At 41.8% G+C, this 26,072-nt stretch overlaps 1 protein-coding gene, 2 long non-coding RNA genes and 1 other non-coding gene across 20 annotated transcripts in view; 3 read left to right on the top strand and 1 right to left on the bottom strand.

The window, feature by feature from the left end:
• CWF19L1 (CWF19 like cell cycle control factor 1) overlaps positions 1-16,466 on the top strand; it is a 48,964-nt gene extending 32,498 nt beyond the window's left edge. For 10 of the 13 annotated variants that reach the window (XM_035268774.3, XM_035268773.3, XM_078346256.1 and 7 more), the window contains 7 exons: positions 2,954-3,094; positions 3,985-4,096; positions 5,491-5,570; positions 10,383-10,592; positions 11,349-11,468; positions 12,220-12,317; positions 15,393-16,466. In XM_035268774.3, the coding sequence (XP_035124665.1) occupies positions 2,981-3,094; positions 3,985-4,096; positions 5,491-5,570; positions 10,383-10,592; positions 11,349-11,468; positions 12,220-12,317; positions 15,393-15,537 (879 nt within the window). In that variant the 5' untranslated portion in view covers positions 2,954-2,980 and the 3' untranslated portion in view covers positions 15,538-16,466. Of the gene's footprint in view, positions 1-2,953; positions 3,095-3,984; positions 4,097-5,490; positions 5,571-10,382; positions 10,593-11,348; positions 11,469-12,219; positions 12,318-15,005; positions 15,132-15,392 lie in introns of all 13 variants that reach the window. The other 3 variants (XR_001914961.4, XR_008475634.2, XM_009010133.5) reach the window with 3 other exon arrangements.
• LOC118146369 (uncharacterized) lies at positions 8-15,446 on the bottom strand. The gene is made up of 3 exons (XR_004732114.1): positions 15,321-15,446; positions 756-821; positions 8-124 (listed from the first exon to the last, which is right to left on the bottom strand). It is a non-coding gene; the product is annotated as an uncharacterized LOC118146369 (long non-coding RNA).
• LOC118146586 (small nucleolar RNA SNORA12) lies at positions 11,008-11,154 on the top strand. The gene has a single exon (XR_004732437.1). It is a non-coding gene; the product is annotated as a small nucleolar RNA SNORA12 (small nucleolar RNA).
• Positions 16,467-19,825: 3,359 nt separating the features above from the next.
• LOC103796785 (component of inhibitor of nuclear factor kappa B kinase complex) overlaps positions 19,826-26,072 on the top strand; it is a 39,005-nt gene continuing 32,758 nt past the window's right edge. For all 5 annotated transcript variants that reach the window (XR_013525064.1, XR_004732108.3, XR_004732109.3 and 2 more), the window contains exons 1-2: positions 19,826-19,994; positions 23,320-23,414. This is a non-coding gene — a long non-coding RNA (component of inhibitor of nuclear factor kappa B kinase complex). The remainder of the gene's footprint in view (positions 19,995-23,319; positions 23,415-26,072) is intronic.

The following is a 26,072-nucleotide window of genomic DNA, read 5'->3' as shown; positions in this document are numbered from 1 at the left end:
AGATTTACCTATTTGGTGGAAGGTTGATATTCCTGGCCTGCCTGATAAGTGTTTCTCTTGCCCAGTTGAGCATTCAGATCTTCTCTTCTCTCTGACTGCAAGGTTTCAGCAGCTTTGGTGACTCCTTTGTAAAGATATGGTAACAAAAGGTCAAGTCTCTGGATCTTTTTGAGGAGAGTTTAAAGAAGGGTTTGGGAAAATAGGCCCAGAGGAATAAAGGCAAAATATCAAATGAACAGTGTTCCTTTACTTCCACATCTGTGTTGCCTCTATGGATATTTGTGCATTTGCCCTCAGATGCTTGCTTGCTTCTTTTAGCAACTTCATTTAGTTGAAATTAAAAAACCTCCAAAGAGCCGGGCATGGTGGCCCACGCCTCTAATCCCAGCACTTTGGGAGGCTAAGGTGGGCAGATCGCTTGAGGCCAGGAGTTCAAGACCAGCCTGGCCAACATGGTGAAACCCGATCTCTATTAAAAAATAAATTGGCCAGGTGTGGTGGGGGACACCTGTAATCCTAGCTACTCAGGACGCTGAGGCAGGAGAATCGCTTGAATGTGGGAGGCGGAGACTTCAGTGAGCCGAGATGGGGCCACTGCACTCCAGCCTGGGTGACAAAAGGAGACTCTGTCTCAGGAAACAAAAAACAAAAAACCTAGAGGACTTATCTAAGCCCTGCTTGGCTGAGGGAAATCTTAGTGATAACTGAAATCTATCTTTGCATTGGAAAACAGTGCAGTTGATGAAAGAACATACCAGAAAAGTAGGTTGTTTTTCCCACTTCTTTGAGAGCATTTCTGATTTCCCAGAGCCAAAACAAACCTGTTGTGGATTGAGACCGCTAAAATTAGAACAATTAATGAAGTGGGAAAATAGGCAGATAAATAGTCTGAAGATTATTCCACTATCACATCCCATAGACAACATGCATACACAAGAAAAGCAAAGCGATATTTTGTTTTGTCCATAATATTTTAAGCTTTCTTTTTAGCGGGGCAGATCTGAAGTGATTTTACCTTTATTTCTTCACTTTAAGCCAATCATGACATTTCACAGTGATTTCTGGGGTGGGGGCAGAAGGAAGACAGTGTGAAGAATCACTGGGACTGTGGCCCAATTGGCCCATTGAGGTACAGGCAGGGTGGCCCCTCAGGGGCGGCTGGAGAAGCACGAACCACCCCACTGGCAGAGAGGTGATGTTCCCGGAGTGTGACAGCTGGTACACGATGTCCTCCGCAGCTCCCACTTGCGCAGCTTGATCAGATTATCCCTGCAGTGGCCAGTGAGTTGGCGATCAGCTTGGCTGCCTTGGAGTCACCATCAGCAGAGATGATGGCCGCCTTTTTCTGCTGCTCAGCCTTTTCCACCACAAATCTGGCACTCTGTGCTTCCTGCTGAGCCACCTGTTTGGCTTCCACTGCCTCTGTGAACTCCTTCCCAAAGGTCAGATGTGTCAAGAACCGATCATCCAGGATGAGCCCAAAGGTGGCTGCTCGCTCCCTAAGGTTGTTGCTCACCTGCCTGGAGACCAGCTCTTTTTGGGTGATTAGTTCTGCCGCATCAAAACAAGCTACTACTGACTTGAGGATCTCGGTAGTGATAGACAGCAGCACATTCTCATCATAGTCCTCCCCAGTGCTGGTCAAGATGCAAGGAAACTGGCTAGTGATGGGCACCAATGGACAGTGTGATGTTGATGCTGTAAATGTTTGCTACCAGTGATGACTTGACTGGTACATTATGTGATCGAGTACGGCAGACAAAAATAATTGGTTTCTGTACCCACGGAATGAGTACTGTACTACACAGAATTGCTCAAAGATAATAGCTCTTTGCCCAGCATCCACATTATATAAGGCAAAGTTCACCACGCCACCTGCAATAGCTTAAGGCCAGGCCAGGCCAGGCCAGACTTGCTGATGGACTCAAACACTTTGGTAGCCATGTTTTCTTCTGCTGGACCTTCTCACACCGGCTTCCACTTTGACCTCCACATGAATTCCCCAGCCTATTTGAAGCTTTTTTGCTCAATTCTTAGCAAGTTTAGATTTGTAATTTTTCTTTTAATTGCCCTTTCAAACTGAATAACACTCAGTATTTTCGTCTGTTGTTTTATTTTCAGGGACATGTTACCCTCAGCCATAAGCAATTTACATTTCAGTCAAAAGGTGTGCACATTTTAAAATTTGGCAAGCATTATTTATCTAAAAATTTTGTTCCACTTTATACCCCTACCAGCAGTGTTTTTTACCTCTCCATATTTTCCCTGGATCATGTCAAATTTGTATTAAAGTTTTTGCCAATGTGATAGATGAAATATAGTATATAATTGTTCCTTAGTTGCATTTCCCTAATCAGTAGTAAGTTTAACATCTATTTATATCTTATCTAAAGTTTTCCATGTCTGTGGCATTAGTGCAAGATTCGGATGTTTATATGAATATTTACTTCTTTGCTGCCAGTCTCTTAAGAAAATGTTATTAGCATATATAGCAGAATTTGTATAATATCAGAGAAAGGAAACCCTAAGTTGTTCATTTGTAATATTCATTAGGAAAAAAGAATGGCAGTGCCACAATTCTGTTGACAAAGTACACAAAGATAAGGGTCTCAGAGACAGAAGCAGTTTGTCTTCAAGGTTTATAGAGCAAGTTTCTCTGGGCCTTGTAGTGACAGTTGTCACTATTCCTTTATCCGAGTGAGAACTCCTGATTTGTGAGGGCTGGGGCTTTGATTTATTGTTCATTTCTCTGTTAGCCCTTGGTGAGCCCATGCAGAGGTCACTGAATTGGCATTTGATTTACTGTTTATTCTCTGAGCTATGGATGGGCTGGTTGCTGTTTTAATTTTACTGAGTTTCACATTTTTCTATGAAACCTTCATAGTAAAATAGGTTGATTACATTTGGGTAAATAGTATTTCCCCTAATGTTGTTATGTTCTTTTTCTCTAAAGTATCTTTATGCATTCAGTATTGTTCCCATGAAGTTAATGGGTGCAGCAGAACTGGTAAAACAGCCTCCAGATGTCACTGAAAACCCTTACAGAAAATCTGGGCAGGAAGCATCCATAGGAAAGCAAATTCCTGTCCCTGTGGTATGTTCTGATTGAGGGTTGGCATTTTCTGGGCAAGGTTGCCTGTTACATGTGTTATTTTCCTGGTTATAGTTTAGTACATAAGACAAGTTTAACCCTTAGAATCTAAATCTTTTCTCCCTCCCCCCCACCCCCGGGGAAATCATGATGGTGTTTAGAAAAATCTTAGTAGATTTCAACTAAGCCTAGTGTTTTTTATTGTAGTTTGGGGTTAATAGTTTCGTACATTGGGTCTTTCTTTGTCCAAACTGGATTCATAGGTTTGGGATTACAGTTTCATTTGTAAAGTCTTTGTCTAAAGTTGATTATCTGTTCGTAGCTCTTTAGGCAAGGACCTAGCAGCTTCATAGCAATGTAATTTGTGATTTTATGATGATTACTTATAGGAAAATAAGATGCACTCCGAAGAAATTTTCTTAATAGAGAGTTTTCTCATTAATTTTTTCCCCACTAAAGCAAGGAATGTCAAGTTCCCTTACTAGCATGCATGGTCTGCTTTCTCAGGCTTTTCTTTCTTTCTGAGCAGCCTTCTCATCTCTTAATTAAGGCTGAATTAAGCTTGTTTGACCTGTGAAATTGTAGGACTACACTATGTCCCTGTTGAGAAAAAAGGAAAAGCTAATTTAGGTGGATCCATGTTATTCAGTTTTAGGCAAGTATTAGTTTATAACTTGCATTTTAACTTGTTTTCCAACAAGATGAATTTGGTGTTGATGTATGACTGAGAGTTCAGGCATCAGAATTGGGATTTGCTTCCCTAGAATATGCAGAAAGGACTGAGAGGAAAGATAGGTATGGCATGGCAGGAATGTTCCCTTGTATGTGAATGGTTGGCTACTTATCTAAAGGTTAGTTGAGTAACATTGACTTTTTTGCTTTTGGCCATCCAGGAAGAATCAGCCTGTCAATTTTTCTTTGATTTAAATGAAAAGCAGGGAAGGAAGCGTTCATCCACAGGTCGAGATAGCAAATCTCCTCACCCAAAGCAGCCTCGCAAACCTCGTAAGTGCCTTTATTCTAGAGGTCTCCTCTATGAACAATAACCATTATTTTGGCTTTTGTTTGGAAAGCAGCATTGCTAAGAGAGCCTCTTCTGGCAGGAGAGAATTGTGCAGTAGGTCATTAGGACCAATAGTAAAAATAAAATACAAACATGGTCTTGGCTGGCTGTTGTGACTGCACAATCTGCTATTCCCACCAGCAATGTATGAAGGTTTCTGCCTTTCCACATCCTTGTCAACATTTGTTATAGCAATAGCCAGTTTTACCAGATAGCTCCCTCTTTTCCTCTCATAAATAGGTATGGTTCTCCACGGGTGATGCTTTTATATACTTCTCTGTATTTTTAGCCCATCTACTTGAGAGTGAAGAGTTTCTTTTGCTAATTGCCATTTAAAGCAATTTTCTTTGTCCTAAAAAGGCAGTCTTCTGTGCTTATATACCCATATTGGGTTAAAAATGTTGATAGTCTTTTTATAGAGTCAGATTCAGAAACTAGAGCTTTATGAATTTTTATCTAGATATAGTGCTGGAAACTGGTTCATACTAACTGTAATCCCAGCACTTTGGATCACTTGAGCAGGAGTTTGAGACCAGCCTGGCCAACATGGTTGAAACCCTGTCTCTACTAAAAATACAAAAAATTAGCCAGGCATGGTGACACCACCTGTAGTCCCAGCTCCTCAGGAGGCTGAGGCAGGAGAGTCACTTGAACTCAGGAGGTGGAGGTTGCAGTGAGCCAAGATGGCACCACACTCCAGCCTGGGTGACAGAGCAAGGTTCTCTCTCAAAAAAAATAAAATAAAAATGGCCTGACTTTGAAGCTGTTCTGAGGAACTTCCCATAAGTTCCTGTAAGAACTGTGGAAAAAGCACCTTTTCTTCGTGTCTGCAAGACATGATGAGGTAAAGAGCCTCCAAAACCAATGTAGGTTCATAAGATAATAGAATAATCAAACTGGGAGGAAAGACTTTAAGGCTGTTTCATTGAGATTCTCTTTCTCCATCTTTTTGTTTCAAAGAAGAAGCTGACCTTGGGAGAGTAAATTTTTCAGGGTCATGGCTAATGGCATAGCCGGGTTATAATTGGGGTTCCTGACACCCAGTTCAATGTTCTTTTGTTGTAGCTTATTGCCAGTTATGTGCTACTTTAATCAGTGTGTGATTTTGCACTTGTGAGTCACCTTCCTATGGATTGGTTACAAATTCTAATGGAGGTTTAATTTTATTGAAAATGTTCATAGTGGGTCATAGTGAGGAACACAGGCTCAGCCCATGAGGCAGTGTTGTATAACAGTCTTTTTACGTTATAAAAATCAGACAAGGCTGAGTTCTGTGGGGTGATTACATGCTGTAGTGCTTGGACCATAGTAACACCTGGTTTTCTTTTACATGAAGCTCAGCCTCCAGGACCCTGCTGGTTTTGCCTTGCTAGCCCTGAAGTGGAAAAGCATTTGGTGGTCAACATCGGCACACATGTGAGTGACTTCCATGGATCTTTATAGAGAAGGAGATGCCTATTTGTTTTTTATTAACTTTACTGAGGCATAATATACATAAAACATTTACCTATTTTTAAGTGTACACTTCAGTGATTTTAGGTTACTGAGTTGTACCACCATCACATAGTATAGTTTTAGAACATTTTTATTATTGTAGCATGCCCATTTACAGTTAATCCCTGTTCCCAACTTTAGCCTCAGGCAGCCACTAATCTACTTACTCTCTCCATAGGTTTTCCTTTTATGGACATTTCTTATAAATGGAATTATACAACATGTAGTCTTTTGTGTCTGGCTTCTTTTACTTAGCATAATATTCTTGGGCTTCGTCCATGTTGCAGCATGTATCAGTATTTCATTCCTTTTTATTGCCAAATCATATTCTAACATGTAGATATACCATATTTCATCTATATCTGTTCATCAGTTGATGAACTGGGTTGTTTCTACTTTATGAGTATTAGAAATGATGCTTCCATAAAACATCTGCATGTAAGTCTTTGCGTGGATATGTTTTTACATTGGATAGACATAGGAATGGATTTGCCAGGGTATGTGGAAAAGTTATGTTTCACTTTTTAAGAAACTGCCAAACTGTTTTTCAAAATGACTGTACCATCTTATATTCCCACCAGCAATGTATGAAGGTTTCTGCCTTTCCATATGCTTGTCAACATTCGTTATAGCAATAGCCAGTGTTATAAGGTAACTCCCTCTTTTCCTCTCTTATAAATAGGTATGGTTCCCCCGGGGGTGATGCTTTTGTGTACTTCTTGGACTCTCTGTATTTTTAGCCCATCTACCTGAGAGTGAAGAGTTCCTTTTGCTAATTACCATTTAAAGTGATTTTCTTTGTCTTAAAAAGGCAGTCTTCTGTTGCTTATATACCCATACTGGGTTAAAAATGTTGATATTGTTGGCCAAGCGCAGTGGCTCATGCCTGTAATCCCAGCACCTTGGGAGGCTGAGGTGGGCAGATCACCTGAGGTTGGGTGTTTGAGACCAGCCTGACCAACATGGAGAAACCCTGTGTCTACTAAAAAATACAAAATTAGCTGGGCATGATGCTCATGCCTGTAATCCCAGCTACTCTGGAGGCTGAGGCAGAAGAATCGTTTGAACCCAGGAGGCAGAGGTTGCGGTGAGCTGAAATCATGCCATTGCACTCCAGCCTGGGCAACGACCAAAACTCCGTCTCAAAAAAAAAAAAAAGTTGATGTGTTTTTTTTTATAGCTTCGGATTCAGAAACTAGAGCTTTATTAATTTTTATCTAGAATTATATAATCTGGAAATGGATTCACACTAACTGATCACATCAAAGACCAAAGGATAAAATTTCAGTTTTGCCTAGTAGTGGAGGGCGTAGCTTACTGGTGTGAGTACTTGGGAACCCAAGATAATGACGATAAGGGTGTTTGGTAAGCACTGAATGACACTATGAGAACTGAATGGTCTTCAGTATGATTTTATTCACGTGGTGGAAAGCTTGAATGTGTGTGTCTCATGAGAAAGTCATTCTATTTCACATTTGCCTAGATACTTTTGCTTGGGCAGGGCTGGATTAGACATTAAATAATACCACTCTTTGACTTTCATTTCCCTGAATTTTCTATAGACCATTATTCTTTTTCATTCATTTAGAATGAAAAAGCTTAATTTTTAACACTCTAGTCACCTGTGACTAGACTTGGATGTTCCTCAAGATTCCTGAGGAAAATATTTGCAAGCCTTTTTTGTTTTGTAACAGTTTTGGGAAGTGGGGGCCTAATAAGAGGTGATTAGGGTATGAGGACTCTGCCCTCATGAATGGATTAACGTTATTACAGGAGTGGCTTATCATGAGATTGGCATTGTTAAAGTGAGTTCAGGTCCCGTTTTGCTCCTCCTCTACTCTCACCATCTCTTGCCTTTCTGCCATGGGATGATGCAGCATAAAGACCATTGCCAGGTGCCCGTGTATGCACTTGGACTTCCCAGTCTACAGAATCACAAGCCAAATAAATTTCTATTCATATAAATTCTAGTCTGTGGTATTCTATTAATAGCAACACAAGATGGACTAAGACAATTCTTAGTGTGTAGTGTTTCTGAAGACAGATGCCTTCGTCCATTTCTCACTGATTTGTTCTAATTTTGGTTTCTGGGGTTGACCCTTTCAACTAACAATCTGAGGACCCTTTTTTGAGTCTTCCATCCTATAGACTGACTAGAGTCTCAATTTCATCTTTCACTTTAAGTCACTTAACACTTAAGGAGTTACACTCCTACCTGTATTGTTTCCACCTGAAGCGTCCCAGTCTTTAACATTTTAAAAAATGTCTTAATTAGTGGCACACTCCTACTTCTAGAAGGAGCACTAATGGAGTCAAGGCCTGTGACACAATTGAGCCATAGAACCTGTGGATGAAGTATTCAGTGGAATAAGAGCAAACTTGAGAAGCTCTGACCTTTACAACAGTGCCCTTTTTGGATGATCTCTTTTGCATCTTTTTTCCTCTTTGGATTAGTGTATGCCATTTTCACTCCCATACAATGTGATTAGTAAGGCAGGCTTTGAATTGCCTTCTGTTTGGGAAGCTTCAGTAGGTTCAAGGTTGCATGCAGGGGATAAGAGATTTGGAAAGTGTGGCATAGCTCAGTGCTGCTCTAGGCTTCAGTGAGAAGTGACTTTTCTTTTTCATTCATCTTTCCATTGTCCAGGTTATCTAACTCAGGTTGTGGGCCTGGGCATCAATCAAGGAAACCTGTTCTCTTCTCATCTAGGCCTAAAATTAGAGGGGGAAAAGGTCTTGTTTGTAGCCCAACCTAACGTCGCAAGTAGGCCATGTGAGCATTGTAGCCTAGAGGCTGCACTGTCCTTTGATAGAAACCTCTTACAAACCTGTAATGACTTTTGGGTGTCTGCAGAAGGGTTTGGGATCTTCTCTCTGCAACCATTTTTTTGATTGCCTTTTTTTTTTTTTTTTAACATTTTTTTCTGTGGCTTTCTCTGTCTTTGCTATGCCTTCCTCTAGGGTAGTACATAGAACGGTGCTGATGGTCCATAGCCACAGATTAGTAGAAAGGGGGAAGGGCTGCAGAGAGTCGAAAATAATTATTGCAAAATCAATGGATTTTACTTATGGAAAGAAACATTTATTCAGGGCCTATTTATACATGGTTAGAGATAATTCAAGTACAGAGCAGATTAGAAGGTGAGATTTTGAAAGAGAGAGGAGATTGGGTGAATATGAAACTATTCACAAAAATAGGAAGTACATGGCTGGGTATGGTGGCTCACGCCTGTAATCCCAGCACCTTGGGAGGCTGAGGCAGGAAGATTGCCTGAGGTCAGGCATTCGAGACCAGCCTGGCCAGTATGGTGAAACCCCATCTCTACTAAAAATACAAAAATTAGCCAGGTATAATGGCAGACACCTGTAATCCCAGCTACTCAGAAGGCTGAGGCAGGAGAATGGCTTAAACCTGGGAAGCAGAGATTGCAGTGAGCTGAGATTGTGCTATTGCACTCTAGCCTGAGCAACAAGAGTGAGATTTTGTCTCAAAAAATAAATAAATAAATAAAAAATAAAAGAAATTAGAAGTACAACATTAGAGGTGGTGCGGAGGAGCCATTTAGTTTATTCTTCATTACCCAGAGTGCACATCACAGTAGAAAAGCTGATGTTCATGTCAGTGACCTGACACAAAAAGCTAGAAGACTCAGGTTTCTAGAGTAACCTTTTAAACAAATACAATATAAAATGGTTATTATAAAAATAAAAAATGTTTTAGTGCCTATGAGGTGTTTGTTGTTGTTGTTGTTTTTTGAGACGGAGTCTTGCTGTGTTGCCCAAGCTGGAGTACAGTAGCATGATCTCAGCTCACTGCAACCTCTGCCTCCCAGGTTCAAGCAATTCTCCTGCCTCAGCCTCCCAAGTACCTGGGATTATAGGCGCACACCAACATGCCCAAGTCATTTTTGTATTTTTAGTAGAGGTGGGGTTTCACCCTGTTGGCCAGGCTGGTCTCAAACTCCTGACCTCGTGATCCACCCGCCTCGGCCTCTCAAAGTGCTGGGATTACAGGCCTGAACCACTGTGCCCAGTCTGGATAATTTTTTCCTAAAGTATCTATGTTTGCCTGTATTGATACTCATTGGGCCCTTCTCTGCTCACTCATGGCATCTTCCCAACAGAGAATCTGAGTGATAGAACATTCTTGCATGTTTGGCTTTTTACAGAAATATTTTTAGTTGCTATTAAAGGCTGACATTGATTATTGGAAACTGTTCTTTTCTGCCTCTTTGGATGCATCTGAGTTTGAGGTTTTACTTTCCTTCCACCCCATTAGGTTGTACATTTGTTTTGTTCTGTAGAGTTTAGTCAGCAGCTTAAGGCTTAAAGTAGTTGTTTTTGTTTTTTGTGAGCGAGACTCTTGTCTCAAAAAAAAACCTGAAAAATTGTTTTCAAGTTTGGAGCCTGTGAGGGAAAACCCAACAGTTTGTTCTGGTTTCCTTTAGCATAGTGTATTTGAAGCCAAAAGCCTGCTTGTGTGCCTCTCCCAATTCATTTGCTACTTGCATAGAAATTTTTTATATGTAATCTCATTCTTCAGATGAGAACATTGTACTTGAGAACATTGTTGCTATGCCCTCTAAAATTAAATTTTTTTAAGTAAGAGAATTTTTATTGATAAACTCAAATACTTTCTCCTACACCTTCACGCTCACTCTTTGTATAGGCTTTTCTTCGTGGAGAATCTTACATGCAATATTGATATCTCAATTCTGTGTGCTGCTTCTTCAGTGCTACCTCGCCCTGGCCAAAGGAGGATTATGCGATGACCATGTCCTTATCCTGCCCATTGGACACTACCAGTCAGTGGTGGAGCTTTCAGCAGAGGTGGTAGAAGAGGTGGAGAAGTATAAGGCCACACTGAGACGGTTCTTTAAGAGTCGAGGGAAACGGTGTGTTGTATTTGAGAGAAACTATAAGAGCCATCACCTCCAGCTACAGGTAGGTGTTCTGTCCATAGGAACTTGGAAGGGTACTACGGGGACCTTGAAATTTGATAAATATTTAAATAATGTTTAGCTTTAATATTTAAAATATTTAATCTTTTTATATTAATATTTAAATAATGTTCATTTAAAAGGTTAAAGAGTATCTGGTGGTAACCCTAGATGTTTCACAGGGAAGTGTGTGGTCAGTACAAGTAAACAGCAGAGATAGTAAGTTCCTTGTTTGGAGAAGGAATGGGTAGTTGAGGAAGTTCCAAGGAAGATGTGGGGCTTGCTGGATAAGAATTTGGAAGAAAGTGAGTATTTTGTGTGGAGGCCTAGCATGAGTGAAATCTTAGTAGTAGGAAATAGTCTCAAAGCCTGCCTGGGGCTAGCAGTTCAGAAAATCAGATCGTTTATAGATCATTTGTAGTTGTGGTGGTTTTCTTTTTGGCACATTTGTTAAGTTTTCAAATGGGCCTAACTCTGCCACATATATTATATCGGAGATGGCAAAGGCTTGTGACAGAGATATCTCTCTTAAGCCTTTCCTGCATCAGAGAATGGCTCCCACATGTGGCAGGCTATCTCATAAGTTTAAGTCCTTACAGACAGGCTGAGGCAGGCTTGTCTGGCTTGAGGAGATTCTGTGCTGAGGGGTGTTTCTCCACCCCTATGATGGATTTGCTGCTTCTCAGAGACTGTAAGACTGTACAGGGACAACTTCTCTGGGACCCGCACAAAGAATTTCTCCTGTCCCCCTAACCCCCAGGTCATTCCTGTCCCAGTCAGTTGCTGTGCTACTGATGATATTAAAGATGCCTTCATTACCCAGGCACAGGAGCAACAGATAGAGCTGTTGGAAATACCAGAGCACACTGACATCAAGCAGGTGAAACAGAGGGGATGGTGATATTCGGGGAAGAGTAAGATCTGGTTTTTGACATGTTGAGACTAAGGTGCTATCAAGGCATTCCAAAAATGTTATTAAATAGGCAGTGGGTTTGGGCATGGTGGCTCACACCTGTAATTCAACATTTTGAGAGTCCGAAGTAGGAGGAGCACTTGAAGCCATTAGTTTGATACTGGCCTGGGCAATAAAGTGAGACATCCCATCTCTACAAAAAATAAAAAATAAGCTAGGCATGGTGCCACATGCCTGTAGTGTTAGCTACTCGGGAGGGTGAGAGGCAGGAGGATCATTTGAGCTTAGGAGTTGAGGATATAGTGAGGTATGATTGCACCACTGTACTTCAGCCTGGGGAACATAGCAAGACCTTGTCTCTTAAAAAAACACAAACAAAAACAAGAGGCAGTAGACAATTTGGAACTAGAGCACTGGGTATTGACTAGATTGGAGATGAAGAGGGCATTACTGCAAAGTTTAGTGCTTTCCTGGGAAGAGCAAGAAATTAGAATTTCCTAAGGTGGAAACTTAGAGGGATGGATGCCTCTGGGAGGATATTTATAGTATCTTCCAGTTAGTTTTTAAGTCCTAGTTCCACTAAGTGGCTTGGGATCTCTAGCTACATACACATCCTTTTTCTTGTGCATTTAGACTGAATTCTTTGCCTGGAGATGAACTAGAATTGTAGATTTCTAAAGCATTATTGAACATCCTCATACACCTCTGTTTACTTTAGATTGCACAGCCAGGAGCAGCATATTTTTATGTCGAACTTGACACAGGAGAAAAGCTTTTCCACAGAATTAAAAAGAATTTTCCTTTGCAGTTTGGAAGGTATGTTTTTCTTCTTTTCAGTGTATTTTTACTAGACCTGCTATAAGCAAAGTAGTGGTCTACACGGACAATGGATAAAAAGCTAAATTGTAAACAGTCTTTGCCGCAAAGGACCCATGGTCTTAGGGTAAGTCAGATATTTACATATATGACAGTAATGTCATGGAGAATGTAAAGAATACCATGACAGAGTTTTGGGGAACAATGTGCTGTAGAAATTCAGAAAAGGGAGAGCTCATTTCTACTTGGTGAAAGCCTTCATGAAAGTGATGAAGTTGAACCAGAGGGACATATTTAGAGGGCAAAGGTTGGGGTGAGGGCATTCCAGCCAGAAGTGCTAGAGAACTTTAATTGAGCACATACTCTCTGCCAAGAACTTTACAAATACATGCCTCATTTAATCTTCACAACTCTGTAAGGTAGGTACTGTCATCCAAATTTACCAGTGTGGAAAATGAGGCTCTAGAGCAGTGCCCAATAGACTTTTCACAATGATGGAAATGCTCAGTTATCTGCATTGTCCAATATAGTAGTGACTAGCCATTTGTGGTCACTGAGCACTGAAATGTGGCTAATGTGACTGAGGAACTAAATTTTTTAAATTTTAATTTATTAGAATTTAAATTTAAATAGCCATACCTGGCTAATGGTTACTCCAATAGATAGCAAGCTGTTAAGAGGTTAGGTAGTCATACAGTGGTAGGGTCACACCCAGGCCTGTTGGAACTGAGGCCTCTTCCAGGCCTTTGGAATACTGTAGAATACTGAGGTTAAGGCCTTGACTCAGGCCCACGTAGGCACAGCAGCACATGCCCAATGTTAACAAAACAACTTATCTTGGCTCTTAGGACTAAAGAATAACTACACACAGATACACAACAGACTGCCTTCTAATTGCCATTGCTTTATATTTTTACTTATTTCGATATATTAGAATTGTATTACACATTTATATGGTTCATTTTCCACCTTGAAGATACAGTAAATAGAGGAGTTAGAAACAAATCATGTGAGTTCTTCAAAAGTCAAAGAACCTAAGCTTCCTGGGCAAACTTTGAGCCTACTGTTTCAAATGTAAAATGAAAATAGAACTATCTTTCTTGTACAGCTGGGAAAAAAATGCCATTTTAAATATTTTGTTAACTATAAAATGCTATGTAACTATAAATTAGTATCTTGATAATTACTCAGTATTGAAAATACAACTATCATAAGGACAAAACCATTCAGAGAATCTCCTTTTTGAGTGCTTTATATGCCTATGTGTATCTGCAATCGTGTGGTTATTTTGTCAATGTTCAAAACCGCATCTGTTGCTGAAGCAACACCCAGGCCTCTTAAAAGTCGAGATCTTAACCTCAGTATTCTACAGTATTCTAAAGGCCTGGAGGAGGCTTCAGTTCTATTCCTCATATCAAGCAAAATACGACTGCAAAACCACACGGGTGGTAACTTAGGCAGAGATTAAAGATAAGAGGATGCTGACAAGAAGAGACAGTTTGAAGGGGAGTGGAAAATGTGTAGAACAGAGTATCTGATGCTGGTGTCTGTGATTTGTACTATTTTTTCTCCCCTACTTAAAAATGGGCTTTGATGAGTCTTGAACCTGTCTTGGACTAATTTGGAAAGCCTCCAAGAGATTGTTTCCTTAGATAACTCCTGTAAATGTAGTCTACATTTTTCAAAAAGATGATTTTTTTGTTATTTTTGTTTTTGTTTTTGTTTTGAGATGGGATCTTGCTCTGTTGCCCAGGCTGGAGTGCAGTGGCGCGATCTTGGCTCACTGCAGCCTCCGCCTACTGGGTTCAAGCAATTCTCCTGCCTCAGCCTCCCAAGCAGCTGGCGCTACAGGCGCAAACCACCACGTCCAGCTAAAAAAAAAAGATAATTGTTAAATGGGAACAAGTGTGTTATGAGATTCAGACATCTGAGATGATCTTTTCATTGTTGCCTCAGCAACAGATGCAGTTTTGAACATTGACAAAATAATCACACGATTGCAGATACACATAGGCGTATAAAGCACTCAAAAAGGAGATTCTCTGAATGGTTTTGTGCTTATGATAGTTGTATTTTCAATACTGAGTAATTATCAAGATACTAATTTGTAGTTATATAGCATTTTATAGTTAACAAAATATTTAAAATGGCATTTTTTTCCCAGCTGTACAAGAAAGATAGTTCTATTTTCATTTTACATTTGAAACAGTAGGCTCAAAGTTTGCCCAGGGAGCTTAGGTTCTTTGACTTTTGAAGAACTCACGATTTGTTTCTAACTCCTCTATTTACTGTATCTTCAAGGTGGAAAATGAACCATATAAATGTGTAATACAATTCTAATATATCGAAATAAGTAAAAATATAAAGCAATGGCAATTAGAAGGCAGTCTGTTGTGTATCTGTGTGTAGTTATTCTTTAGTGCTAAGAGCCAAGATAAGTTGTTTTGTTGACATTGGGCTTGTGTTGCTGTGCCTACGTGGGCCTGGGTGCCCTAGAAGGAGAAGTAGAGGAATTTTAAATCAGAGTGGGTATGACTATGCACCTGACTCTGCAAACTCATGTCTAATCGAGGTGACAAAACTACAGTTTAAGGCAGGATGTAATCACAGTTAATATGGCTCTTTGGTTGTGTTATCTCTCTACTTCAGAAACCCTGTATAGTAGGTGTTCTTATTTGCATTTCATAGGTGAGGAAATCAAGACTCAGAGATGAAGTCATCTATCTAAGTCATAGATAGCAAGCGGCAAAGCTGGAAATGAAATCCAGTCTCTGATCTTTCTCACACCAGGGCCTGCCCTTTTTCTACTATGTGGTAATGCTTCTCTAAGTACCAATAATATAGTTATAAGTTTTTCAGGAGAGGGAGAAGTAAGTGGGGTTTGAAGGATTAGGAAATACGTAGTAGCTGAGCTGGTCATTTAAAAATGGGTATGATTTTGATCAGTAGTATGGCAGAGATGGCACTCAGGGCAGGAGAGCAAAGTCAGATAAATTTGCATACCTTCTTTGGGTGATGTTGAGGAGAGCTCAGGCTGATAGTTTCCATTTTGACTTCTTTGTGCTCTTTCTTCAGGGAGGTCCTGGCCAGCGAAGCCATACTTAATATTCCCGATAAGTCTGACTGGAGGCAGTGTCAGATCAGCAAAGAAGACGAGGAGACCCTAGCTCGCCGCTTCCGGAAAGATTTTGAGCCCTTTGACTTTACTCTGGATGACTAAGCAAAGGGAAGAACTTTTTATGAACTTTATAGGAAGTAGTAAAAGCCTTTTTTTTTTAATTAAAAAAATTTATTTTGAGACAAGATCTCACTCTGTTGCCCAGGCAGGATTGCAGTGGCGCAATTGTGGCTCACTGTAGCCTCAACCTCCTAGGCTCTAGAGTTCCTCCAACCTCAGCCTCCTGCATAGCTGGGACCACAGGCGTATGCTACCAACACCTGGCAAACTTTTTTTTATTTTTTGTAGAGATGGAGTTCTCCCTCTGTTGCCCAGGCTGGTCTCTAACTCATAGGCTCAAGGCATTCTCCACCTTGGCTTCTTAACTTGCTGGGATTGTAAGCATGAGCCACCATTCCTGGCCTAGAAGCCTATTTTTAAAGAAACTACAGTCTCCCATTGTGGGGACTGTTTCCCTGCCTCTTTTGTGCAGTCCCATGGAACTGCCTGCAGCAAGAGACCTAAGATTGAATCTTTTGGGGGAAAAAGTCATTCTGGCATGAAAATCCTATGTTAAAAGCATGTCACCAGGTGCAGTGGCTCACGCCCATATTCCCAGTACTTTCGGAGGCTGAGGTGGGTGGATCACCTGAGGTCAGGAGTTTTAGACCAGCCTGGCCAACATGGTGGAACCCCATCTCTACTAAAACTACAAAAATTAGTTGGGTGTGGTGGCAGGTGGTTGTAATCCCAGCTACTGAGGAGGCTGAGGCAGGAGAATCACTTGAACCCGGAGACAGAGGTTGCAGTGAGCTGAGATCACGCCATTGCACTCCAGCCTGAGTGACAGAGTGAAATTCTGTCTCAAAAGTAAAATAAAATACAATAAAAGAATAAAATAATACCTGTCATCCAGCTCCAAGTACAGCTTGTGTATATCAACATTTTCAAAAACCTTTAAATGATCAAATAAATCCAGATGTTTTCCCATAGTTGAGAAGTGCCTTGTGTTCATGTTGCCTATGACCGTTGAAATGAGGTAATAGGTGTAATAGGAGGGGCTAGAGCTTTAGGCCCAGCTGTTAACCCAGAATCACACAGGGTGGTTTCTCCCTGAGCAACCCAAAGTAGAGAAGGGTCCAAGGCTTTTGCTACTTTTCTCTTAAAGCATTCATTTTATTCACTGATAAGAGCCCATTTCACCTGAGGCTAGGAGTTTGAGACCAGCCTGGGCAACATAGTGAGATCCCATCTCCACAATAAATACATGAGAAAAAGAAAATAGGCTGGGCGCAGTGGCTCAAGCCTGTAAACTCAGCACTTTGGGAGGCCGAGGCGGGTGGATCACGAGGTCAAGAGATCAAGACCATCCTGGTCAACATGGTGAAACCCTGTCTCTACTAAAAATACAAAAAGTTAGCTGGGCATGGTGGCGTGTGCCTGTAATCCCAGCTACTCAGGAGGCTGAGGCAGGAGAATTGTCGGAACCCAGGAGGCGGAGGCTATGGTGAGCCGAGATCGCGCCATTGCACTCCAGCCTGGGTAACAAGTGCGAAACTCTGTCTCAGAAAAAAAAAAAGAGCCCATTTAGTCCTTCAGATGTTTAACTTCTATGTGCCAGGCATTCTTTTATGCTCCAGGACCATAGCCATGTCCCAGTGTGGTCCCTGTTGTCCCAGAGATTACAGTTTAATGGGGAAGATAAAGGACAGATTTAAGGAAAAAAAGAAACTCTGCTTTGGATATGTTATTTTAGGTGCTTGATAGATCTAATGTGTGTCTGTTGTGCTGTTGGGCAATTCTAAACTCATCGGGACCTGGGTTAGTTACAGGGCTTTGGGGATCATCAGGGTATAGGCCATAGGTGAAATTATGACAATAGATGAACGTAAGATAGGGTAAATACAGTCCTGAGCTGAAGACGATTACTTGAGAAATATCAATATTTAAGGAGTGCTTGAAAATATTGATCTGTTTGGGTGTGGTGGCTCATGCCTGTAATCCCAGCACTGGGAGGCTGAGGCAGGCGGATCATGAGGTCAGGAGTTTAAGACCAGCCTGGCCAATATGGTGAAACCCTGTCTCTACTAAAAATACAAAAATTAGCCAGGTATGGTGGTGTGTGCCTTTAGTCCCAGCCACCCAGGAGGCTGACGCAGAAGAATCGCTTAAACCTGGGAGGCGGAGGTGGCAGTGAGCCGAGGTCATGTCACTGCACTCCAGCCTGGGTGACAGAGTGAGACTCTGTCTCAAAAAAAAAAAATGGTGATCTGACATTTACATGGAGAAGGAGCAAAGATAATGCTGTATATTAGAAGCCAAAAAAATGTTTTTACCTTTATATTGGCACTTATGGTCCAGATACTGTTTAACTTAATCTTCACAAAATCTCCATGAGGTAGGTATTACCTCAATTTTACACATGAAAAAAAAAAAACTTGAGACTCAGAATATTGAAGATTGTGGAGCCTGGGGTCCACAAGCTTAGGCTTTTTTGAAAACTTGAAGGCCAGGTGTGATGGGTCACACCTGTAATCCCAGCAGAGGCTGAGACGGGCAGATCACCTGAGATCAGGAGTTTGAGACCAGCCTAGCCAACGTGGTGAAACCCGTCTGTACTGAAAATATAAAAATTAGCGGGGCATGGTGGTGGGTGCTTGTAATCCCCGCTACTCAGGAAGGTGACGCAGGAGAATTAATTGAACCTGGAATGTGGAGGTTGCAGTGAGCCGAGATCGTGCCATTGCACTCTGGCCTGGGTGACTAGAGCAAAACTCTGTTTAAAAAAAAAAAAAAAAAAAAAAAAAACCTCAAGTTATGGCCCCGAGAATGGGAGCATTTAAAGAGTTACCTAAGGGAACCAACCTAGTTTCCACAAAGATGGCCACTTTGAGGTCAGCCCAATCATCAGTATCCCTGGGTCCTCAGCATCCCTTCTTACCCCTTGTGAGTGGGAATTATGAGATTACAGCCCCACCTGTGGAAATTGAGCACACTAGCACTGGCTATGCTGTACATAGGCAAACAAGAGGGCTTCATACTGTTATAACAATCTGTACCACAATTCTCTATGCAGTCTGCCCAGCTCTAAATGACATATCCTCAGAGGCACCATCATCTCCTAAGTCCATGGAAACCATGCACTTACAGAAACCAGAACCTCCCATACCACGTTACTAATGACCTACAACATCGACGTGGTCTGTATCATGCAGTGCTCAGCATTCTGGTTGCAGCATCACATTTCTCAAGAATTTGATTCCATGATGATTACTTTACTTGGAGTATTGAAATCTCCCAGGTACTGTGAAGGTATGGCCCTCTCAAATAGAAGACCAGGAGCTGATTCCCCTCTGCTATGGCAATCTGCCACCCAGAAGCACTTGCTGCACCAACAGCAAGGCAAGCCTGCCTCTGCAGCCCTGCAGCACCCATCAGAAACACTTATCACAATGAATTACTGTGTTGGCCAACCCATAACTGGACTGTCAGACAGCGAGCTCCATGAAGCATCTAGGGAAAAAGCTCCCCAAATCCAGAGAAACATTTATTCCGGAATAGAGTCACATCCTTGAGTAATTTGGGATGACAGGGATATCCTGGGGCAGGTGTATTGGGAAGTCACTGAACAAGAAAGCTGATTTATTAGTGGGCCTGTTATAAGTGCAGTATTTTTCCGATTCCGCAGGCTTTAAATCACTCATTGGTGGTCTTTGGCATGCGGGATCAGCAGATGGTGGAGTTGGAGGATAGATGGCAGGGATCTGAAGAAAGGTGAAGGGTAGACAGGAGTGGAGACAATGTGAAGTTTTCCAAAGACTAATTACCGGGCGCGGTGGCTCAAGTCTGTAATCCCAACACTTTGGGATGCCGAGATGAGAGGACTACTTGAGGCCAAGAGTTCGAGACCAGTCTGGGCAATGTAGCAAGACTACAAAAAAACAATGATGAAAAATTAGCAAGCGAGGTGGTGCGCGCCTGCAATCCCAACTACTCGGGAGGCTGAGGTGGGAAATTCCGGGACGTCGAGGCTGTAGTGAGCCGTGATCACGCCACTGCACTCCAGATTGAGCAACAGAGCGAGACCCCGTCCTAATTAAAAGAAAAACGATGGGAATGTGGGGTTTGGAGAGACCTTATGTTTTCTAAGACTAGAAAAACATTGCGGTTCCATTCAGCCCTCCCGGAAAATATCTAGGGAACTCCAAGAGCAGACCAGGTCCCTGTTATTTCCCCACCCCTTCGTCGGCAGGGGTCCCGTAGCGCCCTGGGAGAACTTAGGGCGGGGGCATTCTCGCAGCAGTTACCGGAAGTGACGCATTTACTATCGCGAGAAGAAAGACGCGCGAGCCTCGGCGGCCCGGAACCGGTCTTGGAACAACGGCGAAATCTGAGGCCGCTTTCCCTCCCGCCCCATGGAGCGGCCCCCGGGGCTGCGGCCGGGCGCGGGCGGGCCCTGGGAGATGCGGGAGCGGCTGGGCACCGGCGGCTTCGGGAACGTCTGTCTGTACCAGCATCGGGTGAGGCGGGGCGCGAGAGGTGGAACCACAGGGCTGACAGTATGGGATAGATGATTGGTGGACCTTGGGCAGTATTTATGGGCCAGTGGGCTTGTGTGTGTGTATGAGAGAGAAAAATACATGCTTGTGAGTCCAAGGTTGTATCTGAGGTCCTGGGGCAAAGATAGAGCTGTTGCGGGGAACTTGGGTATGAGTGTCAGGCTGTGACCAGGTGTTTAGTGAGTGTGACATTGCGTGTGTATATCTCTTTGTGAATGTAAAGTGTCAGGCAGATTCACAGTGTGTGTGAGCACGAATGTGTGAGAAGACTGCCTGTTGGAATGTGTGCGTCCGTATGTGTGTGTCCGTGTGTGTGTGTGTGCGCGCGCGCGCCTGGAGGCCGTGTGATATCAGTGGGGACTGGAGTAGACAAGGAAGGTTTCACGGTGAGTCCAGTGTTAAGCCTTTGGATGCATGGATGGGCTTTGGAATTGGGGATGTATTCCACATCGGGAACAGTATGAGGGTAAGTTGGTGCGGATCATGGCTTCAAAGTGAAGGGAATATTAATAGATTGGAGATGGGGAGCAGTCTAGTCGGGGTTAACATCAGACTCAAGAATTTTACTTTGATTTAATAGAGAATGTTTAACCATTGTAGCAGCAGTTAAAAATCATATTTGGGTCATGTTTTGTTTGTTTGTTTGTTTGTTTGTTTTTGAGACGGAGTCTCACTCTGTCGCCCAGGCTGGAGTACAGTGCTGTGATCTCGGCTCACTGCAACCTCCTCCTCCCGGGTTCAAGCTGTTCTCCTGACTCAGTCTCCGGAGTAGCTGGGATTACAGGCGCCAGCCGCCATGCCCAGCTAATTTTTGTATTTTTAGTAGAGACGTGGTTTCACCATGTTGGCCAGGCTGGTCTCAAACTCCTGACCTCAGGTGATCCACCTGTCTCAGCCTTCCAAAGTGCAGGGATTACAGGCATGAGCCGCCCCGCCAAGCCTGGGACGTGTCTTTTTTGATATACCAATAAAAGCTGTGAACCTTTTCCCCAGAAAAATGCACAGATGCACATCCACACAACCTTATGCAGTCATTTGAGGGGTTCATGCTTTCCTAAAGGACATTTTAGGTGAACAAACCTTGGACTAGTAATTTATGTAAATAGGCTTTGTTTTGTTACCTGTAAAATAGATATAGTATAATAATTACATGCATCGTGGATCTGACAGTTAAATAAAATAATAATATATGTAAAGCTAAATACAGTACCTTACCCATTAAAGCCCTCAACTGTTAGCACCTGCTGCTCCTTTGTTATTGCTGCTATAATCGTAATCCTCATTATTAATTGGCCTTAAGGAAATATCAAGATAAAAAGTGTTGTTCTAGGAAAATGATTTTGTAAAGGGTAAATATGAATAGAACAACACAACATATGGATGTAGAACAAGATGAACAGTTAAGATTTGACTAAAGTGCCCGAACTTGGCTTGTGAATAGAGAAATGAATTCAAGAAGAAAAGTAACAATTTGCTATCAAAAGGAATATGGGTGTAGGGAGGAAGTCCATAATTTGGGGTAGGAGAAAGGGGAGATGGGAGTCTACCTTGGGAAAATATCCATGTTTAGGGCAATTGGAATGACAACGGAAACTGGTAGAACTGAGGAAGTTTTGCAAAGCAGGTTTCTAGATAGGGCGTAGGAGGAAATCTTGGAGAAAGAGAATGGAAGGTGAAGGACTAAGGCATTAGGTCCTGTGGTAGCAGGATAAGTAGTAAATTCAGAGGGGACATAACACACTCAAAAAAAAAGTGGGAGCTAAGGGCTTCCAGTAGCATGTTTCCTGTGTTACCTAAGCCTGCCTATCAGCCTGGTTATAAGGAAAAAGGATGCATGCTGGTATGCTTTTGTGACTGCTTTTCTTCATCCCTGGCTGGGGATGGATGAATTCATCACTTTTTGTTTTATTGTGGTAAAGTATACATAACACAACACTTATCACTTTATTTTTAAGTGTACAGTTTAGCAACATTAAGTACATTCACATTGTTGTACAGCTGTCACCACTATCCATCTCCAACTTTTTTAACTCTGAACTTTTTTGTTGTTGTTGGACAAGTATAAACTTCCCATAGAACATTCTTTGTGAAAAGGTAGAATTTCACAGATTGGATGAAATATAAATTAAGGAGTTGAAGGATCTTACACAGTGGGATTTTTGAAATAGATAACTTACTACTCTATTAGCCTGAGAATTTAGGGCTTAATGTTCATGGTTGTGCTTGATTCTCATCTGCATGGTGGTAAAGGCTTGCATGGGACATAGATATAGCTGGGTACCTGCTCATGACAAAAGGAAGATTGAAGAGAGTGAGAATTGCAGGTAGGCTAGCTTGTAGTCTGCCCTAGTTTCCTTCTCTATGCAAGTATCATCTTATCTCTAGCCTCTTTTTTCCTTTCACCCCCCAGTTCACACTGCCCTATCCAAGCTATGTCTTGCTTCCCCACCTATAATATATTTTTTCTGTCCTGGCCCCTGAGCTCTTCTTCTTTATTCATACACAGCCTTTATTACAACTCAGGTTTGTGTCAGAGACTACATGTGTTGGAAATTCTTTTGAACTCTCCTCCTGGTATCAGAAATATTGTGCAGCCTATTTAGCCCTGACTGCTGTTTCTGGGCTGCATTATTAGTGTTGACAGAATATGATGGGGTCTGGCTATTTCCTGTAATATGTATCAAAATTAGTTTAATTTCAGTCAGATTTGGCTAAATTACTGGTCACAGGCAGGAGATGTTAAGTTCATTATGTGGATATGGAAACAGAAGTACACTCATTGGTAGGATTTTTTTTTTGCCTTCATGTCATTTGAAATGCAAACATTAGGATTGGAGTTTTTTGTTTTAGGCTTGGTTATATTAAAACTTTCTCTTGCTGTTTCGAGTCCAGGAAGCCCTGAATTACCTTCCTCATTCTAGTTATGCTGGAAACTGGGGCCTACATTAGTTGTTTTGACTAAGCTCTGAAAGGGGTTTGCTGGGGAAACAGAATTTTTTTTTTTTTCTAATTCTGTATGAGTGTTCTAAAGAGACCTGTTATAAAATCAGTTTCAGTCACTTTTCCCTGTGTGCTGTTGTGTGTTTGAAGGTCAGTTTTAAAGCATTAGTGTAATAGTCTCACAGTTCATCTTTTTAAGAAGTGTTGTTTCAAGAGAGCTGTGGATAAATATGTTAAATTAGTAAAGCTAAAGAGAGTTTTGTTTTCTTAGGTTATTTCTTTGGTAGCAAATAAATCTGCACAAGAACCTAATTTTTTTGTTGTTGTTGATTTTCTATTTTGGCAGGAACTTGATCTCAAAATAGCAATTAAGTCTTGTCGCCTAGAGCTAAGTACCAAAAACAGAGAACGGTGGTGCCACGAAATCCAGATTATGAAGAAGTAAGTGTGCTTCTTGACTTATATTTCCCTGGTTCTACAGCCTAACCAGATGTCATCAAGGGGAAAGAGGCCAGGAATCCACTCTTCTCAGGATCTTTTTGGGAACATATTTTTTTTCCTCTCTTTAAATATATCTATTCTATTTCAAATAATAACATCACATTAGGATTAAGAAGTTTTAGTTACGAAAATCAGCTAGGACACTTATACACTATTGGTGGGAATGTAAATTTGTGCAGCTGTTATGGAAAACAGTATGTGATTCCTAAAAACTTAAAAATAGAATTGCCATATGATCCAGCAGTTCCATTTCTGGGTATATACACAAATGAATTTAAAGCAGGGACTTAAAGACTAATTTGTACACTGATATTCATAGCATTGTTATTCACAATAGCCAAAAGGTAAAAGCAACCCAGTGTCTACCAACAGAGAAATGTATAAACATAATGTGGTATATTCATGCAATGTAATATAATGCAGCCTTAAAAAGGAAGGAAATTCTGACACATGCCACAGCATGGATGAATCTTGTGGACGTTATGCCAAATGAAATAAGTCAGTCCCAAAAAGACAAATACTGTGTTATTCCACTTATATGTGGTACCTAGAGCAGTCAAACTCACAGGAAAGAAAGCAGAATGGTGTTTGCCAGAGGGTAAAGGGACCAGCAAATAGAGAATAATTTTAAATTATTCTCTATGGAGTTTCATCCTTGCAGAATTCAACAGTTTTGTGCAGTATAGTGATAGTAGCAAAACAATGAAATTATTTGATGCCAGGCTGGGCAGGTTGGCTCACACTGTAATTCTGTCATTTTGGGAGGCCAAAATGGGTGGATTGCTTTAGCTCAGGAGTTCGGCAACATGGCAAAACCGCATCTCTACAAAAAATATAAAAATTAGCCAGATGTGGTGATGCATGCCTGTAGTCCCAGCTCCTCAGGAGGCTGAGGAGGGAGGATTGCTTGAGCCCAGGAGGTCGAGGCTACAGTGAGCTGAGATCTCACCACTGTACTCCAGCCTGGGTGACAGAGCAAGACCTTGTCTTAAAAAAAAAAAAGGAAAATATTTGATGCCACTAAACTGTACACTTAAAAATGGTTATGAAGTATTTGGATCGAGTATAGAATTAGCACCAAGACAAAGTATGCCAAATTGCAGGGTCTTTATTGCCAATGACCACGGAGGACTCACGTCTCTCCAACCCATGCCCCGAAAGGAGGGTGACAAGATGCTTTTATGCCCGTAAACCACCTCTGGGGTGATGGTGTGGGGCGGGGGTGGGGGTGAAGGGATTCAGACATTCTGAGGGCCAGGGGATTCCGTAAATCACCTCCCGGGCAGAGAGGAGGGTGCAGGTCTCCGGACATTCCAAGGGCTAGGGGACTTGTTGTCACTTTGATTGTTATCTAAGTGGTTTACAGAAGTCAAGATAAGCGTTAGTTTACACATTGCCTGGGCAGTGGTGGAATCCACAGATCTTAGTTCCTTATTACATGTCGCAGGGGCCAGGATGGAATTAGCATGGGCTGCTTATTCTGGTCATTACTGGTAAGCAAAGGCCAGAAATTCAGGCAGTTACTGATAAGAAAGGTAAGCAGCTTTACAATAGTGGGCATTTTGCAGAGCAAGGTAGCAATTTTATTTACAGAAGCCAAGGCCAGCAGTTATTGTGAGGAGAATGGGGCAGCCGTTACAACTTATTTCTGAAAAACAGCTTTGTTTTGTATAAAATGGTGTTATTCAGGCTCTAACTCTAGACCAGCTATAGCACAGTTAAGGTGGTAAGTTGTATGCTATGTGTATTTCACCACAATCAAAATTAAAAAGTATTTCATTTCGGTTAACAAAAGTCAGCTAGGGCTGGGCATGGGGACTCACACCTGTAATCCCAGCACTTTGAGAGGCTAAGCCAGGTGGATCATCTGAGGTCAGGAGTTCAAGACCAGCTTGGCCAACATGGCAAAACCCTGTCTCTACTAAAAATACAAAAATTAGCTGGGCATGGTGGTGGGTGCCTGTAATCCCAGCTACTCAGGAGGTTGAGGCAGGAGAATTACGTGAGTCTGGAGATGAAAGTTGCAGTGAGCTGAGATTGTGTCACTGCACTCCAGCCTGGATGACAGAGTAAGACTGTCTGAAAGAAAAAAGAAGGCAGCTAGGTATTTATGAGACTCAGTTCTCTAAAGGCAGAATCTGTTTCTTCTGGATCTTGGGCAATGCTCATCTATTACACTTTCTAACTAAACAATAATCACTAGTCTACTTTCTTTTTTACCTATTTTTGTTAATGTATCTATTGCTTTGTAAAAAATTATCCCAACATGGCTGGGTGTAGTGGCTCACGCCTGTAATCCCAGCACTTTGGGAGGCTGAGGCGAGCGCATCACCTGAGGTCAGCCTGGCTAACATGGTGAAACCCTGTTTCTACTAAAAATACAAAAAATTAGCTGGGCATGGTGGTGCACACCAGTAATCCCAGCTACTCAGGAGGCTAAGACAGGAGAATTGCTTGAACCCGGGAGGCAGAGGTTGCAGCGAGCTGAGATCGCACCATTGCATTCCAACTTGGGCAACAAGAGCGAAACTTTGTCTTAAAAAAAAAAAAAAAAAAGGCTGGGCGTGGTGGCTCATGCCTATAATCCCAGTACTTTGA

This window comes from Callithrix jacchus, chromosome 12 (genome assembly GCF_049354715.1).
Source record: "Callithrix jacchus isolate 240 chromosome 12, calJac240_pri, whole genome shotgun sequence".
Classification (NCBI taxonomy): domain Eukaryota; kingdom Metazoa; phylum Chordata; class Mammalia; order Primates; family Cebidae; genus Callithrix; species Callithrix jacchus.
The sequence above is the reverse complement of the archived record's forward strand: the minus strand, read 5'-3'. Positions and strand labels throughout refer to the sequence as shown.